Source organism: Oratosquilla oratoria, chromosome 1, assembly GCF_046742065.1.
Source record: "Oratosquilla oratoria isolate Oo_2021 chromosome 1, ASM4674206v1, whole genome shotgun sequence".
NCBI lineage: Eukaryota > Metazoa > Arthropoda > Malacostraca > Stomatopoda > Squillidae > Oratosquilla > Oratosquilla oratoria.
The window spans coordinates 86,016,167-86,036,141 of record NC_134777.1 but is presented as its reverse complement, the minus strand read 5'-3'; the positions used below and the strand labels follow the sequence as shown (position 1 = coordinate 86,036,141).

General features: G+C 39.3%; 1 protein-coding gene across 5 annotated transcripts in view; it reads left to right on the top strand.

Annotated features, from left to right (window-relative positions):
• LOC143019644 (2-amino-3-carboxymuconate-6-semialdehyde decarboxylase-like) overlaps positions 1-19,684 on the top strand; it is a 117,335-nt gene extending 97,651 nt beyond the window's left edge. For 4 of the 5 annotated variants that reach the window (XM_076175687.1, XM_076175530.1, XM_076175616.1 and 1 more), the window contains 3 exons: positions 4,477-4,616; positions 6,202-6,396; positions 18,767-19,684. In XM_076175687.1, the coding sequence (XP_076031802.1) occupies positions 4,477-4,616; positions 6,202-6,396; positions 18,767-18,937 (506 nt within the window). In that variant the 3' untranslated portion in view covers positions 18,938-19,684. The remainder of the gene's footprint in view (positions 1-4,476; positions 4,617-6,201; positions 6,397-18,766) is intronic. The other variant, XM_076175812.1, reaches the window with a different exon arrangement.
• The last annotated feature ends 291 nt before the right edge of the window (positions 19,685-19,975 follow it).

The following is a 19,975-nucleotide window of genomic DNA, read 5'->3' as shown; positions in this document are numbered from 1 at the left end:
GAATAGAAACATATTAAATTGGTGACGCATGATCGTCCTTGTCTGAATCCAAATTGCCTTGGATTTAACACTTTGTTTTTTTTCTAAATATTTTACCTATCTACTTTTGATAATTCTTTCACAAATTTTTGCTATTGTACTTGTTAGAGAGACTGGTCTATAGTTTGTAGGTTCTTCTTTATTTCCTCCTTTATATATAGGTACTATATTTGCTTTTTTCCAATCTTCTGGAACTTTTCCTTCTTTCAAGGAACTGTTTAGTATGCTATGTATTTTGTCTGCCAGTTCATTCCTGCATTCTTTCAAAATCCAGTTTGCTATATCATCTGGTCCATGCGATTTTCTGACATCAAGATTACTCAAGTGTGTCAATATTTCATTCTTTGTTACTTCTATTTCTTCCATAGGGGGGACTTTCTCTTTCCATTCGTTCTCTTCAGGTTGTATATTCTCCCTTGTAAACACTGATTTAAAATGTTTGTTCATAATTTCCGCCATTTCCATTTCCTCAGTGTATTCATCTCCCTCTTGTCTTAATTTCTCCAAGTCTTGTTTGTTTTTCAGTTTATTGTTTACAAATCTGTAGAATAGTTTTGGTTGATCTTTACACTTTTCTATGATATCTTTTTCATATTTTCTCTTTTCCTCTCTCCACGTTTGTACATATTCATTTCTATAACAGGTATATATTTTCCATTTTTCAGGTCTTCTGTCTTTTTTCCATCTGGTCCAGGCTTTGTCTCTTTTGTCTTTAACTCCCTACAACTTTTGTTGTACCAGCATTTTACATATTCTTTTTCTTGTTTTTGTCTTGGGACATACTTTTCCACTCCTTTTTTGTAATTTTTTTTCTTCAAAATATTCCATTTCTCTTCTACTGTTGTTTCTTCTTTGTATATTTCTTCCCAGTTTTCCTTTTGAAAGAATTCTCTTATTTTATCAATGTTTGTTTTTTCATACATCATTCTTCCTGTATGGGGCAGAAACGTGGAACATAAGAGAAGAAGAGAGAAGGAGTTTGAATGTGTTTGAGATGAGGTGTCTGAGAAGTATGGAGGGGGTTACTAGGCTGGATAGAGTGAGAAATGAGGAGGTGAGGAGGAGAACAGGGGTGAAAAAGGATTTGGGAGATAGGGTTGATGAAAGAATATTAGGATGGTTTGGACACATGGAAAGAATGAGTGAAGAAAGACTAGTAAAAGAGGTATGGAAGGCAGATGTGGAGGGAGTGAACATGAGGGGACGTCCTAGGATGAGGTGGATGGATGGGGTGAAGGGGGCTTTGGGGAAGAGGGGAATGTCTGTTGAGGAAGGAAGGGAGAGGACAGAAGACAGAGGTGAGTGGAGAATGGTTGTATATGGATGATGTTGTGACTGCATGAGGAGGAATGGGTGGGGGGGTGGGGGGTGGGGTAGTATGTGTGAGTAAATTTTGACGCAGCCCGAAGGGATTTCTCCCCGTCCTCGCCTTATATGCAAAGGGGGACGGAGAGGGGGGGTCGCCGATTAAATGAAGCGGCCTTGCTGTGGATGTACTGTGTCTTGCGACACTGCTTCTGACCCAAGGCGGTGGGCAGGGTGCAGGGATGACCCGTCATCCAGGAGGTGCTCAGATGAGAGGAAGGGTGGGAGGGGTGTGGAGTGTATTTAGGGATGAAATGGGTGGGAGTGTTTTTATGCCTTTCCCTTTTTGGCTACCTCCCTTGGAAGGGGGAAAAAGCCTTGGTATATGTATGTATGTATTCTTCCTTTTCTATATTGTTCATTTCTTTTCATATATTTTTCTTCATTAAGTTCCAGTTCAATCAATATGTGGTCACTTTTACTTATTGGTGTTTTATATTCAATTTTGTCCACTATTCTAGGTTCGGATGTAATTATTAGGTCTAGTCTCGATGGCTCTTCTTCATTTCTATACCTAGTGTTCTCCTGTATCCATTGTGTCATTGTATGGTCAGTAACCATCTCAAGTAGAGCGTTTCCCCATGAGCCGTCTCCACCCTTTACTGTCATTTCTTCCCAGCAGATTTCTTTGCAATTAAAGTCGCCCATCATAACTATTTTTCCTCCCTCTTCCATTATCTTGTTTAATGTTATCTTTGTGTCCTCTAACATACTTTTATGTTCACTCTCTTCCCATGAGGCTGTTTTTGGGGGCACATAATTTATCACAAACTTTCTGCTCTTCTTATCTCTGTCTTCTACTTCCATCATTATCATCTCTACTGTATTCTTTCCAAATGTGACACACTTCACGTTTATATCCTTCTTAGTCAGGAACATAACTCCACCCCCTTCCTTTTTCACTCTGTTTCTAATCCAATAATTATATGCATCATGTCCTACACTGTTGGGTGGTAGTGGACCTTTTAATTTTGTTTCTACAATTCCCATTATGTCTGGTTCTTTTTCTTTCAAATAATCATTCAGCTCATTCAATCCTGTTATTAATCCATCTATATTTGTGTAAGACACTCTTAGTTTTCTGCCACTTCCATTGTGTTTTCTGTTTCCCTTTTGTTTTTCTCTTGTATGTCGACTTTCTTTAGTTTCATATTCACTACTCTCCAATAGAATCTCTCTTTTTCTGACTCCGTTCTTATCTCGTTTTTTTCCTTAGCTTCAAGTCTTTTCTGTTTTTCTTCCTCTCTTTCCTCTTTATTCATTTCCCTTTTTATCCATACCTTTTTATATTGTTCACTTGTTGCTAGTTCCCCTGTTTTGGATAAGATATTGTCAGCCGTAGTTTGTGACCTGAATTTAATCTTAATTGGTCTGGTTTTGTCTGTACTATATTTCCCGAGCCTGAATTTCTCTTCGGTTTGTTTAATTATTTCTGGTTCATCTTCCTGAACTAATTCTAGTAAATTTCTTACTTTTTCATTTTCCTCTGATTCTTGTGGTTCTATCTGGGTTATGTTTCTCTTCCATTCCTAATATAATTATACATTTCTTTTTGTCTGCTAAGTCTCTTACTATTTTCTCCTTCTGTCTCATCACTTTAATAACTGAGTTTTCAGTTTGTTCATTCATTTGCTGTCTGATTATGTCAGTGAATGCAACTTTGCTATTTTCTTGGATTTTTTTCCGACCCTCCTTGTTCTCCTTATTATTCTCCTTTAAGACTTTATTCTCATCTTTTACTTCTTTTAACTGTTTTTTTAATTCTTCAATTTCCTTAGTTAAGTTTTTGTTCGCCTTCTCTAGTTCTTCCAATTTTTCAACTCTCCGTATAATATTGTTAACATGACCGAACCTACGCTCCAAGTCCTCGATCATCTTATCGACCTTCTCTTCTAGTCTTGTCAGTCGGGGGTGGTTTGTGTCCCCCCCCACCCTCTTTAAATCCCTGGAAAATATTCTCATCACTTTCTACTGTATTGCTCTTATCTATACTTCTAATCTTTACATTTTTATTAGACATTTCATCGTTGTCGGGGGGCCGTTTGTTTACCTTTCGCCTGTCTGCCTGGGCCAAGTCTACTCCTTCCTCATTTCCTTCCATTTCCCTCAGTAATCCCTCCCCTTTTCCTCTTTCCCTACTTTCCTACTACCTCACGAGCAATTTCCCCCCCACCCTGTAAATACAATAGGCACTTCTCTTTGCGTTGGGATCCACAAAACTTCAATTTTCTTCAGAACGTCTTCTAAGCCGTCCATTCGTTGAAGTGTGTGTGTGTGTGAGTGTGTGGGGCTTTATCCAGAAGGAGTCAAGATAAAAGGGAAATAAATGGGTGGGGGGTGGGTGCATGCATTGGCTGGCTACCCTCCTTATAAGGAACAAGAAGGCTTTTGGTTTTTAGATAGATTTATCCATTCAAGCGGCTTACCTTTTAGACTAAAAACATGTTAAAAATTCCACAAAACCTATTATGGGGTGCTTTATCAAATACTTTTCCAAGATTCAAGTGTGTATTTACCCAGTTGTAGACAGGAAGTGAATTATAGCCTGTGTCTTGTCTCATTAATTTCCAGTTACTGTACATCTCTTTTAATTGATTTATAGTTCCAGTTTGTATCATATCTTCCCTCAGGCTATTCCAAATTATGCATCTACATGGAATTTTTTTTCTTATCCTTTAGATGAGCAGTCTTTTTTTTTTAATCTATGATCCAGATCTAATGAGTTTCTGTTCTAAATCAAGAAATCTTCTCTATCACATTAGTCCACACTCCTTTCAATACTCTGAACATTGCCATCATCCCCTCTTTCTCTTCGATTCTTTAATTGTAGCAGGTCTAATGATTTTTTTTTCTTAGTGTTACCAATATCTTGTTTTCCTCTGCTAAGTATTTTCACACTTTCACTCATGCTCATTGTAATATGCAGATTGCCTTCAGGTTTACCAAGATTGAGGACTAACCTACACACTTCAGTCTTTCAGTATCCTTTATATTGTAATGACATACTGAGTAACCAACCCCTTTCATCTTACTTCCCTCTGTTCCTGCTGTGACATCTGTGGCGGTCTTCAGGACTATCAGTGTTTATCCACCCATGGGATATGGCCATGGGTGGCCGCCATGCCAAGTACTGGCTTCCTTGGCTTGTGGGCATGCCTGCAGAGACTGCTACTGCCATCTGTTGCCTCCTCATGGGGGGGGTCTTTGAACAGGTGAGTATGACCCATGTATATACCATACATGGATGTAGGGATCTAAATTGACTACTAATAAGGGTCTGTTCCACATCAGAGTGCCATTTTCCCTTTCAAGTCATGTGCAAGTGTGTGTGTATTTACTTTATTGTAATTACCAAATTGAAGTATACAGGAAAGGAGCAACTCTTACTCTCCAGTTTATCATACTTGGCTTCGGAACATGTATGGTTCCATGTCAAGCTTTATCCTTATTTTCTAGTTATCATACCTAGATTTGAATTCATGTATTGTTCCAGCTTGGGCTCTATCCCTTTCTAAGATATTCCAAGTATTTATGCATTTATATGAAAAACTGTATTTCTTCACATCCTTTAGACATGTATTCATTCTCGATTGGTTTTCATGACCTCTTAAAGTCCTCCCATTCCTAATCAAGAGAGCTCTTCTGCTATTGTGTCTGTCCTCTTTAGCAACCTGAATACTATTATCATATTTCCCTTCTCTTTGATCTTTCAACATTGGTAGAGCCAGTTTTTTAGTGTCTCCTCATATGTTAAACTGCCAATCAGGGAACCATTCTGGTTTCTGCACTTTGTAGTCTCTTGATCTTGCTTGTATCCTTCTCTCTGTATGGGGGCCATACTACTGACTCTTGGACAGATCATGTTTTCTATGAGTTTTTTCATATTTTTTCCATCCATTTAGTGAAAAGCCACTTCAACAGTCTATGTATCACTATCATAATCCTGCTGATATGTCTGTCAGGTGACAGCTTGTATTTTGACAACACTCCCATATCCTTTTCCTCTGGTTTTTGTAATGAATCCATTTCCCAAGGAATAATTCAATGATGGCCTTTTAGAGCTAATGCCTATTTTCAATACTTTGCATATTTTGGTGTTGAAATTTATTTTCATTCTTGGCTCTGTGAATATAGTGTCTAGATATTTTTTGCAACAGCCTACAGTCCTCTTAATTTTTTATTGTTCTCATGTTTTTTGCATCATCTGCAAACATGTTGGCATAGCTGTTACCTTCCATCATGTCATAAACATAAATAAGAAACATAGGTGGTAGCATTGATCCTTGTGTCACTCCACTGGTCTCATTCCTCTCCATCCAGATGTATCCTTTACTACTGTCCTCATGTACTTTCCCTTCAAAAAATCTTTTTTGAAGTGTGTGTGAAAATGCATGGAAATTCTAAGTTTTTTAGTGCTATGGCAAAAACAAGATTTTGTTCAACAGAGTGAAGGGCTTCACAAATATCAAGGCATTTTAGTAGGTGTCCATCAATCAATCTAGTGAAATCATCCATACAGAGTTCTGGGGCAATGGCTTGATTGTTCTATGTTGATTCCCAACTTTTTTAGTGTTGTAGCATACTTTATGGGATGTGTTTTGGACACAGACAACATTTTGTTAAGCTTTGAGTGAAGGGAATCACAGATAATCAATGCACTTTCTGTACATGTCAATTGATCAGTCTGATGGAATCTTCTGGTCTAACCCAGAACAAATTCTATGTTTCATGTGGACTCAACATCAAGTATCCCTTTATTGATTTTCTTTCTACCCTGCCCCATCCCATCCATTCCAGTTCCCAAGACTAAAAGTCTGCTTTGCCCACGGTGGTGGATCATTCCCATACACAGTAGGCCGAATTCAGCATGGTTACAATGTTCGACCAGACCTATGTGCCACTGACTGCAATACACCACCCCGCAATTTCCTTGGCAAGTTCTGGTGTGACAGCCTTGTCCATGATGCTGATGCACTCAATCTCCTGCTGCAGGTGAGTCTGCTGGCTTCATCATGTGTTCTCCCATCCTAGAAGTATTTCTCTCATGCCCAGTGTAGATGAGAGTGAATGAATGTTACAAAATACTGACGAGTTCTTGAAAAGTTCAAGCACATGTCTCTACTTATAATGCTGGTTTTTTAAACAGATATTAAATTTTCTTTACTTTCTTAATTCTATTTTACTGTTTCTTGTTTAGTACACATGAATAATCACTTCAAATCTCTCATCACTAGAGGGAAAGCACAATATTGGGGCGAAGGAAATGAAAGGCGATCTTCCCCCATGAGCGAGATAACAATAACACAAAAAGAAATAATGTAACATCTATTAAACCTTGACATCAGGAAATTACATGGCCCGGATGGAATTGCAAATTGGATTCTAAAAGAATGCAAAGAAGAACTAACGGACAAAATACATAACATGATAACTTGCTCACTTAACCCCTTCAATACAGGCCACATCGCACGTCTGGCAGCATTAGCTGCCAGACGTGCGATGTTGCGTCATAATACTCGCATTATGAAAAATAAAGTCACTGCTCTATTGCTCGTTCTCTTTCACCCGTGAATTTTGATAACCACAGAAAATATGATGAAGCCAATTTACAGAGTATGTGGGTCATGCAGGTTACGACTACAATAAATATAATCAAGACGCCGACGTTGGCATCCTCGTGTACCCACTTACTCCTCATGACGCCTACGTAGGCGTCACTGTATGGTAGGGGTTAAAGGAGGAAACATATCAAAAGACTGGAAAAATGCTAACATTATACCAATATATAAAGGAGGAAACAAGGAAGAACTAACTAACTACAGGCCAGTCTCACTAACAAACACTATAGCCAAAATTTGTGAGAAAATCATCAAGAATAGATGGGTAAAACACCTGGAAGACAACAATATAATAAACCCAAGACAATTTGGGTTCAGACAAGGAAGATCATGTACCACAAACTTAATATGTTTCTACTCAAGATTAATAGACATAGTGCAAGAAAGGAATGGATGGGCTGATTGTGCCTTCCTGGACTTACAAAAAGCTGGAACATTGTCATATTTTGTCATTGAACTTTGAATCGTTTGTTTGTTTGCACGTCATACTTTGTCTGTCTGTCTGGCTACGTCGTTTGTTTGTTTGCACGTCATACTCTGTCTTTCTGTCTGGCTACGTCGTTTGTTTTGTTGCGCGTCATACTCGGTAAACTGCAGACGAAGCTGACTAGCTACGTCGTCGCATTCTGTCTGGGACCAATTAGAGAAACAGTCGTGACTCTCCTCGTAAGTTGCTTCCTTCCCTTTACTTGTTCAATTATGTGGTCTACTCATATGATGAGTCCTATATGTTCATTATATATATATATATATATATATAATGTGTAAACTATATTTTGTAATGTATTTCCAGGTGTTCTAGTTGATTAAAGCTTGGGAGTAGCTACCAAGTCTTATTGTCATGACAAGGGAACCTACTGAAATGGATGGAGGACTTCCTGATTGGTAGAAAGATAAGAGTAGTGTTCAGAGAAAAATATTCAGGTTGGAAAGAGGTGATCAGTGGAGTACTGCAAGGATCTGTATTGACTCCAATAATGTTTGCTATTTATGTGAATGTCATGGATGATGATGTGAAATGTTATATGAGCTTCTTAGCAGATAACGCCAAACTGTTAAGAAAAGAAAAAACTGAAAAGGATTGCGAATCACTGCAGGAAGACCTGAATAAGGTATGGAACTGGAGTCAGAAATGGGAAGTGGTCTTCAATATTAACAAGTGTAGCATAATGGAGTTTTGAAAAAACAAAAATAGAATATCAGGACAATATAAAATTGGAACCAAGGAGGTAAAGGAGAGTTCCGAAAAAGATTTGGGTGTAATTATCTCATATGACTTGTCCTAAGATAAACAGATAAACAAAATTGTCAGAGAATCCTACAACTTGCTAAGATTAATAAAAGTGGCATTTACATATTTGGACAAAGAAATACTTAAAAAAATATTGGTCACACTGATAAGGCCTAGACTAGAATATGCGGTGACATTGTGGTCACCCAGTACCAAAAAGAATATAAAGAAAATAGAAAGAATCCAGAGAGCAGCCACAAAAATGGCACCTGCACTTGCAAACTTGTCATATGAGGAGAGATTGGCTAAACTGGAGGTACCGACTCTGGAGCAAAGAAGAGAGAGAGAGGTGACCTACTGACCATCTACAGAATCATGAAGGGCACAGAAATACTCGATAGAGAGAACTTGCTAAACTGGGACAAGAGAAGCACAAGAGGACATGGAAAGAAAATCGAAACCAAAACTAGCTACAGAAGGGATCTGAAGAAAAACAGTTTTCCACATAGAGTAGTGGACACTTGGAACAAACTGGACAGTGAAATAGTGTGCACAAAAACCATTCATGAGTTTAAGAGCAAACTAGATACTGCGAGATACAAAGGCAGGACACCACGAGCATAGCTCCCCTTCCCGCAAAATACAATTAGGTAAATACAACTAGGTAAATACATCCATAGCAAGTCCGCTTCATTAAATCGGTGACCCCCCTCTCTGCCCCCTCATGCATAAAAGGAGATGGGGAGAAATCCCTCCGGGTTGTGTCAATTTATTTCTCACACATACTCCCTCACTCCCATCCCCCACCCACTCCCCCTCACAGCATCATCCATACAAAACCATTCTCCATTCACCCCTATCTTCTGTCCTCTCATGTCCTTCATCAACATTCCCCTCTTTCCCAATGTACCTTTTACCCCACCATCCATCTCATCCTAGGTTGACCCCTCATGTTCACTCCCCCCACCTCTGCCTTCCATACCTCTTTTACTAATCTTTCTTCACTCATTCTTTCCATGTGTCCAAACCATCCCAATACTCTTTCATCAACCCTATCTCCCAACTCCCTTTCCACCCTGTTCTCCTCCTTACCTCCTCATTTCTCACTCTATCCAGCCTAGTAACCCCTATAATTCTCCACAGACACCTCATCTCAAACACATTCAAACTCCTCCTCTCTTATGTTCCATGTTTCTGCCCCATACAGTGCTGTTGGCACAATCACTCCTTCATACAATCTCCTCTTAGCCTCCATTCCCAAATGTCTATTCCTCATTACACTTTTTAATCCACCAAGGCATTTACTTGCTTTTCTCAATCTACATTCTACCTCCACCCCCATTCCTCCCTTTCCTGCCACATTCGCACCCAAGTATCTAAAACTATCCACTTCCTCCAGTCGCTCTCCCTTAATACTCACTTCCAGTCTGCTGCCACTTTCTCCCCTTGTACATCTCATCACCTTACTTTTACCCACATTTATCTTCAACTTCCTTCTTTTGCACACCTTCCTAAACTCTGTCACTAACTTCCTCAATCCCTCATCTGATCCTACTACAAGCACAGTGTTGTCAGCAAATAACAGCTGGCTTATCTCCCACTTTTCTCTATTTTCTATACCCATCTCCAATCCCTGACCCACTAACCTTGTATTTACCTTTCGCACCACCCCATCCATGTATAAATTGAACAGCCAAGGCAACATAATACATCCCTGACGAAGTTCCACCTCTACTTCAAACCACTCACTCTCTCCATTTCTAAACCTAACACACACTCCATTACTCTTGTAAAAACTGTTGACTGCTCTTAATAGCTTTCCTCCTATCCCACATATCTGCAATACCTCTCACAGTGCATTCCTGTCTACCCAGTCTTAAGCCTTTTCCAGATCCATGAAAGCCCAAAAAACATCCTTACCTTTTCCTATAGCTTTCTCACATATCTGTCTTACCACAAAAATCTGATCTATGCAACCCCTACCTGTCCTAAGCCCATGCTGTTCCTCACCAATTACAGTGAGACCTCTCATTAATGGACATTACTTAGCTGTGTTTGCAGTGTTTTCACTGTGTTTTCTGTGTTTTTGGTGCTGTTGTTTAGTGCGTGCAATCACTATGCCATTCAAAAACCACTCCAAAACATTGAAAAAACAGCGAAAACACCGCAAACGCAGCTAATTAACATCAGTTAATGAGAGGTCTCACTGTACTCCCTCTGTTCCTCTCCTAATCCTCTCATTCAAGACCTTCCCATATGCCTTCCCAACTAAACTTAACAAGCTGATCCCTCTGAAACTACCACACTCACATTTGTCTCCTTTCCCTTATAAAGTGGAACTATACAAGCACTCCTCCAGTCCTCCAGCACTCTACCCTCTCTTAAACAAACATTAAATAACCTCACCAGCCAGTCCATCATCACTGTACCTCCTTTTTTCAGACATTCTGCATGACATCCATCCAACCCAGGTGCCATACCTGCTCTCATCATCTTAACCACTTCAGTACGGGACTTAAATCTCGCGGGCAGCAGCCAATGCCAGCCGTATGACGTAACGTAATAATATTCGCATCATAAAATATAGTCGCCGCTTATATCGATCGTTCTCTCTTTCACCCGCGAATTTTGAAAACCACAGAGAATGGGATTCAGGGCGCATTTGGGAGAATGTAAAAACACAGGGGCGACTACAATAAATATAATCAAGACGCCGATATGGCAGCGTCGTGAATCCACTTGCTCCTCATGACGCCTACGTGTGCGGCACCGTATGGAAGGGGTTAACAACTGCCTTCACTTCATCTTCCTCTTACTGCCTTCTCTTCCATTATCATCTGCACCTTTTACCTTTTCTTCTCTACTTGATTCGCCTCCTCTTCCTTTCTTAATTTCTTTCCAAAACATCTTTTTATTACTTTCAAAATTTTCTGCCATACTCTTACCGCATTTCACATCTGCTCTCCTCTTTGCCTCCTTTATCTTATGCTTTACTTCTCTTCTTTTTTCTTTGTAGCTCTCATATGATCCCTCTTCCTATTTTGTAACCAATCTGTGAAAGCTTGCTTCTTCTCTTCTACAACCTTCTTTGCTTCATCATCCCACCATTCACTACCCTTCCTTCTATTTCCTCCTGTCCTCCTTGTTCCACACACCATATTTGCACACCTTGTGTCTCCCTTCTTGAACTATTCCCATTCCTCCTCCACTTCTAGTTCTACTCTATCCTTCACTCTCTCCCACTCCTCTCTCAGCTTCTTGTATTCCCTCTCCTTTTCTTTCATTTAAGCAGTTCACTCTAAGCACCTCCCTACCTTTTTGTACTTTTCCTCTTTCTCCATCTATCCTCCACTCTCAACTTACCTTCCATCAAAAAATTATCTGAAATTCCCCCACTTTCACCCCTTAGAACATGTGCATCCATAACTCTTCCTACTATACTCCTATTTACCACTGTATAGTCCATTAACGCTTTATCTACCACCCTTCCATCCACCACCCTCTCCCATGTATACTTATGCTTGACTTTCTTCCTAAACACTGTATTTGCTCTCATCAACTCGCTTTCTAGACACATCTCCACCATCAAGTCTCCACTGCAATTTTTTCCTGGAACTCCACACTTCCCAAGCACTCCATCTATTGGTTCATTTCCTACCCTAGCATTAAGGTCTCCCAGTACAACTGCATTGACATTTCTCTCTAATCCCTCTATGCACTCTTTGAATCCATCCAAAAAGCCTCCCTTTCCTCTACACTCTTCTCACTACCAGGCCCATATGCACTTACAAAAACCCACATCTCCCTTCCCAGTTTCACCTTCATCCACATTAACCTTGAAGAAACCTCCTTCCACTCCTCTACACGTTTAACCTATCTCTTCACTTACTAGTATAGCCACTCCTTCTCTCCCTCATCGTCTCTTCACTCCTGAGAACCTCCCAACTAGACTCCCAAACTCACACTTGCCCCTCCCTTTCAGCTTAGTTTCACTCAGTGCCAACACATCCATCTTTCATCTCATAAACATACATACCACCTATCTCTTCCCTTTTACTCTCATCTGTACTACATCCATGCACATTAAAAGACCCAAACCTTAGGGTACTGGTTGGAAAACTGCTAGACTCTCTTATGCCTTTACTTTTTTTAGGAATGTCCCCTGTGGGGCTACAAGGAGAAAGATGCCTAGTCGTAATCCCCATCCTGTTTTTGTTGCCTCTTTTGCCCCAAGTGGAAAGGTAGTATTCTTTCCCCCCACCATGGGGGGGGGGACTAAATAATAATTATAAAGGTAAAATTCTTACCTATGAACTTTTAATGTGATCCTTGACTTTGCATGTCATTGGCCAAATCCATTGTTTTCATATCTTCATGAAGAGCCAAACAAAGACTTCCCTCCAAATGTTCCATTGTTAGTTTAGCCCTCATTATTATTATTATTAACCCCTTCCATACGGTGCCGCACACGTAGGCGTCATGGGGAGCGAGTGTATTCGCGAGGCTGCCATATCGGCGTCTTGATTATATTTATTGTAGTCGCCCCTCCATAATGACATTCTTTCTAATTCTTTTGTAATCGCATTTTCTATGGTTATCAAAATTCACGGGTGAAGAGAGAACGATCGATATAAGCGGTGACTATATTTTATGATGCGAGTATTATTACAACACGTCGTACGGCTGGCATTGGCTGCTGCCACCGAGATCTAAGTCCATGACGCCTACGTGTGCGGCACCGTATGGAAGGGGTTAATGAGAACAGAGAATGCACTCTCACAAATGTAAGTCATTCCAAATATTGACAGCATTTTGAAAGCCTCCTTTTGCAACATAGGTGCTAGTCCTACCATGGGGGAGGGGGACTAAATAATAATTACAAAGGTAAATTTCTTACCTATGAACTTTTATTGTGATCCTTGACTTTGCATGTCATTAGCCAAATCCATTGTTTTCAAATCTTCATGAAGAGCCAATCAAAGACTTTCCTCCAAATGTTCCATTGTTAATTTAGCCCCCTTTATTATTATTATTGAGAACAGAGAATGCACTCTCACAAATGTAAGTCATTCCAAATATTGACAGCATTTTGAAAGCCTCCTTTTGCAACATAGGTGCTAGTCTCTGGCAGTTGCTTGATCCCCAAAATGTACAAATATCTTCTTTGTGGAAGAAGTACTGTATATTTCCACGTATAAGACGACCCTAAAATCCAAAAATTCACCCCTTAAAATTGGGGGTCGTCTTATACTACCATTATAAAAATCAGACCTTGAATTCTACGTGAGATGACTTGGTAGGCTAGCCTGCCGATAACCACCGATACACAGGAAATGATTCACATTATGATAAGAACTGGTAATAAAGGTAATTAAACCATATTTACCTTATATATTATTGGCGTATCTTTATAGTAAATGGCAATTGTTAATAAATTCGAGGAATAATTCTGTATTAATGAAATTACAGTACTTTTAACTACTCTATGTAAACACATTTAACACAGCTGAAAAAATGTAAACATCGAGCACTGGTTGCGTTCATAGCAACCTTTTTCTTTTGCTAACTTTTCAGTAATTTTTAAGATTGAAAATAACAATTTTGGATTACAGTACATAAAACGTTTATTTATCAATAAAAAAATATATTACAGTAGTTGAACCAGGAACGAACCAGGAACATAAACAAATAATTTTTGTTAGTTGATGTGTGTTCTCAGAAAATCATGATACATGATTTGCTTTGTTATTTCATTTATTTTGAATTTATAAGGATACAGTAAGTAATTTATCTGGTATAAGGATACAGTTAAATAATGAGAAAGAAAAGAGAAAAAGCGGAAAAAACAGCTGATAAACGTAATCAAAACAATTCTTTTTGTACGGTAGGTTTGATACACTGATGCTTTTGTAATTCAGCAGTTGTCTTATACTACCGATATGAGATAAATTCATAAAAATTTGCTCTAATTTTGTACCTTGTCTTATACAAAGGTCATCTTATACACGGAAATATACGGTATTTCATAGATATGGATGACAGCATATCAGCAATCCCAAGTTCTACTGCTGCTCCTTCTTGAAGTTGGAATATTTGGAGATGTCTTCTACTGGAAAGTTGAAAGGCTGAGAATATAACTGGAATCTGGTTTCCTGTTCCTTCAAAAAGACAAACCTTTCTTGAAATTCTGTCATAAGATTTGTTAGAGCACTTTCAATATATGATGGGCAACATCCATTTTCTGTTTCACTCAAACACTTTTGTAGTTGTGGGAAATGAAGCAAATTGCTTTTCTGTATTTGGTAATAGAAAAGTTGAAGTTTGGTTTGAAACCCTGCTAATTGTTTATACAATACCCAAATACTGCAGTGCCTCCCTTGCAATTTTAAATTCAACACATTCAGGCAATGAAAAAGATCAACCAAAAAAGCAAAAGTGAGTTTAAATTCATTGGTAAAAGTGTCAGGAAAAACATTGTCACTCTTGTGTTCAATCAAAAAGGACATCACTTCTTCAAAGGCTCCCCACACTCTTCCTAATGCCCGACCATGACTAAGCCAACAAATTTCAGTATGAGCAATAAGTTCATAGTGGGAAGCTTGCAAATCTTCAAGAAATGCTTTCAAAAAGCCATTTATCATTCAGGGCCTTCAAGTTAAAAAGTTGATGACCCTTGCCTGTTCTTCCAGGCAATCTATGAGTTTTGTCTAACCTTTCAATCTGCTACACAGCACCTCAACATGTAATAATTAGTGGTAATGAACAAAAGCTGGGATTTTGTAATCTGCTTTTAAATAGGCATTGAAACCTTTGTTTTTACCAACCATGGAAGGAGCACCATCAGTAACAACAGAAACAAGCACACAGATACTCTCTTCTCTTCCTCCACAACCACCAAATACCAGCCTCCGGAAACATATTCATAATCATATCACTCACCGCTCCATTAACACACTGAAAGACAACACACTGCTACATGCCAGACCCCCTGATATCCACCCTTCTGAATCCTCTCTCCCACGTAAGGACAGAGTCCACTTGGCCAGACTGCGATGCGGTCACCACCCAGCACTTCTAAGCTACCAGAAGAGGCTGGACGACCGTGTTGTGAACAGCTGCCCAGGATGTAACACTTCACCCCATACCATACAACACATAATGGAAGACTGCATTATACACAATCATGCACGCAAACAACACAACATACACTCTATAAAGGATTTGTGGGAAAACCCAGTTTCGGCTGTGGCCTTCCTTGGGGAGACGGGACTGCTCGGACAGACAGTCTAGGGAACGACAACAACAACAACAACAACAACAGAAACAAGTTCACTCAGATCTATGTTTTCTGAAGTGAGAAACTTCATGAGAACATCATGCATGTCTGTTCCAGTTGTCCTGCCTGTAAGTGGCAACACTGTTAGAAATTCTTCACTAACTGTAGCATCATTCTGTACAAAGCGTATGAAACACATTAGTTGTGACACAGAAGCAATGTCCATTGTCTCATCTAGTGCCAAAGAAAAACATTTGCAGTGGCCTATCCTTATCCACACATCTTTCTTAACTGCAGCTGCAATTTGTTTTACTCTATTTGTAATGCTGTCGTTACTCAAAGGGATATTTTCAACAGCAGTGACTAGCATTTTTTTTATGCTGATCCGGGACACTTGTAGCTAAAACTTTTATGGCAGCTAAAATACAGTCTTTTACAACCTTGCCATTGCTGTGTGACTGGTATATTAGCCACTGCAAATGCCACTTCATTTGAAAGTTTATAGGAATTTGCAGGATGGCACAACAGATTTTTTTTTTACTTTAAATTGTCTTTCATCTCTTTTAATTTATTTTTCCTAGCTGAGGAAAACACAGGATAAGTTTCACTGAAAGATCCATGATGGATATTATAATGCCTTTCACAATTAGCTTTTCAGTAGCCAGAAAGACTTGCATAACACAACAGGCATTGTACTCCTGATTTCACTTCAATCTCCACAACAAAGTAACTAATTTCCCAAGATGTTTGAAAAGAATAGGATTTTTTTTTTTTTCTGGGGTGCATCTGAAATTTCTGTTTGTATTGTATCATAATCTTTCACATCATTCTCCAGTGACTGCTTGCAATTTAAAAACTTGTCCATTCTGGGGAAGGGCTTTATTAGTTAAGTATATAAACACAACCAGCGCTTTCTAAATAATTCAGATTTGGCAGATGCACATGCAGTCACTGCATTTCACTGACAGGATGCCAATCCCAGTGCTGCTGGGCGATTGCATCATCAAACGTGTGAAAACAGTTTTAGTCATTTCCAGTACTTTTATACTACTAGTGGCAAAATCGCTTCAATGTTTATACAAGTGATCAAAACTATTTTGCTTAAACTCATTACAAAATGTGTTACTTTATTATTTTTAATATGAAGTATTTGTAACTGATATATGTATATTCAAAACCTAGTAGATACTGTACTAATCTAATGCAATGATAATAAGTATTGCCAAAACATTAGAAAAAAATATCTAAAAATATTTAAATTTATTTTAAAATCTGTTGTAGTTAGGTTCGGACAAGCCAGGGAAATGAAACTCACAATAACGCTAAGGCACACAAGATTTAATGAATAGTAGGCTTGGAGGTCACGGAGGATGGCTCGTAGAGGGAAGGTCTGGAGTGAGGGCCTCTTCAAGTGTCGTGGGCTTGGAGATGTTACTTGCTAGAGAGGACTGCATCTGAGGCGACTTGCTGGAGAGGACTGCTGCTTGGAGAGAACTGGTCCCGAGGCAACTTGCTGGAGAGAACTGGTCCCGAGGCAACTTGCTGGAGAGAACTGGTCCCGAGGCAACTTGCTGGAGAGAACTGCTGCTTGGAGATGTTATGCCCGGAAGAGAACTGGTTGTCTTGGCAAGACACCGTCCTTTTAAAGGAGGCTGGCGGCTCCGTGAAAGTCCCCGGAGACCTTTCCCAAGTTTCTGATTGGCTGCTGGCTGGAGCTTGCCGAGACGTCATGCTAACTACAGCGATTATATAGGCCTAGCTCGAGTTGTGTGACAGCCAGTCTGGTTTTGACCAGCGGCGTGTCACCACAAATCCACCAGATTTACATCTAATATCAAATGACCAAAATCTATGTCTAGAATTCTAGACACTATGAAAAACCTCTAGATCTGGATATAAAACATCCAAAGTGGCAACACTGGCTGATACTGATTGATTAGGAAACAATGGTCAATTGTTTACCATATTTGGTCATGATGGAAAACTTAATTGCTTTGATTGGTCATTGTGTTATGCCAAATGATAAAATTCAGAGAAACTTGCAAGTTTTGTTTGCACAAGTTTGTTCTTGGTATTTCACAAGCTCAGCAATATGGTGAAGAGCACAGTCCTAATAACTATCATATAAAAGCAAAATTCATGATTTGGAGAAATTTTAGCACTGCATTATAAAACATTTTCTGCACATGCAAGTCCATATCTTGATATTAAACTTGGTGCTTGTGAGCACTATTTTAGGTATCTATGGGGAGCACCATCTAAAATTATATGAGCACCAGGTTAAGAACCCCTGATCTAGACACTATTCTTGCATGGAGCCAAGGATGGGAAATAAAGTTTAATAACAGAAAATGCAAAGTACTGAAAATGGGCAGTACAGTAGTGGCAAAAGATGAGAAAGATTTGGGAGTGTTGACATACATATCAGCAAGATTATGGGACAGACATATGGACTACTGTAAAAGATCAAAGTGGCATTTCACTATATGGATGAAGAGATGATGAAAAAACTCATTGAAACCCTGATCTGTCCAAGACTGGAATATGTGTCAGTAGTATGGTCCCCACACAGAGTGAAGGATATAAGCAAGATTGAGAGAATACAAAGGGCAGCAACCAAACTGGTCCCTAGCCTGGCAGATAAACCATACAAGGAAAGACTAAAAGCACTGAGTCTGCCAACTTTAAAAGATTGAAGAGAAAGAGGCAACATGATTAGTGTTCGGGTCACTAAAGTGGATAGGTTGCATGTATGGAAGGGATCTGATTAAAAATTGGAGGGCTTTAAGAGGTCATGGGAGTTAATTAAGAAAGACATCGAAAGGATGTGAAGAAATAGTTTTCCATATAGATGCAGAAATACATGGAATGGCTTACAAAATTATATAGCCCAAGCTCAGACTATACAAGAGTTCATATCTAAATATGATAATTGGAAATCAAGGATATTGATTTAGAACCATATATGAATTTGAGGCTAGGTAGGATAAATGATTAGAGAATAGGAGTTGGGACCCAATGAGCATTGCTTCTTTTCCTGTATACTACAATTAGGAAAATATAGTGGCCTACACTCTCCACACAGCAACAAGAAATCTTTTTACTTAGTGAATCATTGGCTGAACTGGCAATTGTGGCTGATTTCCAGAGGGCCATGGGTCTCTTGCAAGAGAGAATTGGGGCAATGAATCAACTGACATGTTTGATTATTCCATGATGCAGTACTTTATTCAACAGGTCATTGGTGAGAACCGTGTCGTCTTGGGATCAGACTACCCATTCCCTCTTGGTGAACATCACCCAGGTCTCTTGATTGAATCCTCTGACCTGCCAGAGACCACCAAGAAACACCTCCTTTTTGACAATGCCATTGAGTTCCTTGATCTTGATGCCTCATCTTTCACCTAACAGTTTTTAGTAAGAAAGGAAGCCCTCTGAAGTTGTGTGGTGTTCATTTGTATAAGATAGGAAGGAACTATGTTTTAGTCTCTTATCATTTCATGCATGATGATAGCAAATATACATATTTGGCCAAGTGCTTAGACTAATAAAAACTAACATACAGTACTATGCTTTTATAGATATGTCAGCTCAACATCCTTGATGATGTTGTGCTGCACCTTCTCAGTGTCCATCTTGATAGCTCTGCCTTCTATTTAATGTGACCACTGTCACAATACTACCCATTCAGGTGTCAAGATACCCATTCATCTGAATGACCCTTCCAACTATCAGTTATCCTTCCGCTTCACCATTTGTTTGAGAAAACAAGCAATCAACCTTCTTCCCCTCCCTCTTGGGTTATTCCTCAGCAAAGCGATAGTTTGGCAGTTTGGCCTAACCAGCTGTCCTCAGCCAATCACTGGCCAAGACATCAGCATTGATCAACTATATAGGCCAGGCATTCCCAAGCCTTTGTGGACTCATCTCTTGTTAAGCTGCAAGCTCCTGCCTCCTCTGGATTGTAAGCATTATCACTTGGACCAGACTGACTCGACGTTCCAGGTTTCAGTTTTATCCTTTCTTACTTTACTACATATCTCATTCCCTCCTCATTATTTCTTTATATTGTATGTGTTAGGATTAAGGTTATATTTTGGTTATTGTCTCTATTTGATTGTATTTGTACTGAAATATTAAATGATTAACACAGTCCTCCGTCTTTTGGCATGCCAATAGTCTGATGCGTTTTCATGGCCCATTCTAACTTTGCTGTGACTTGGGCATTCGGTATGCCCTTATAGTAAATAAGTATCTCTCCAGCCTGAGTCATAACACCACTTAATAAGAGTATTGAAAAATATGTGCAACCTTCATATGGATTAAATGGGAATGAATGAAAGGGATGAATATGATAGGAGTGAAAGGAGGGAGGATTTTACTTTCTCATGCCTTTTGCAGGTAGTATATACAGTCACCGCAAAAAAGACTCAGACCTACCCGGTA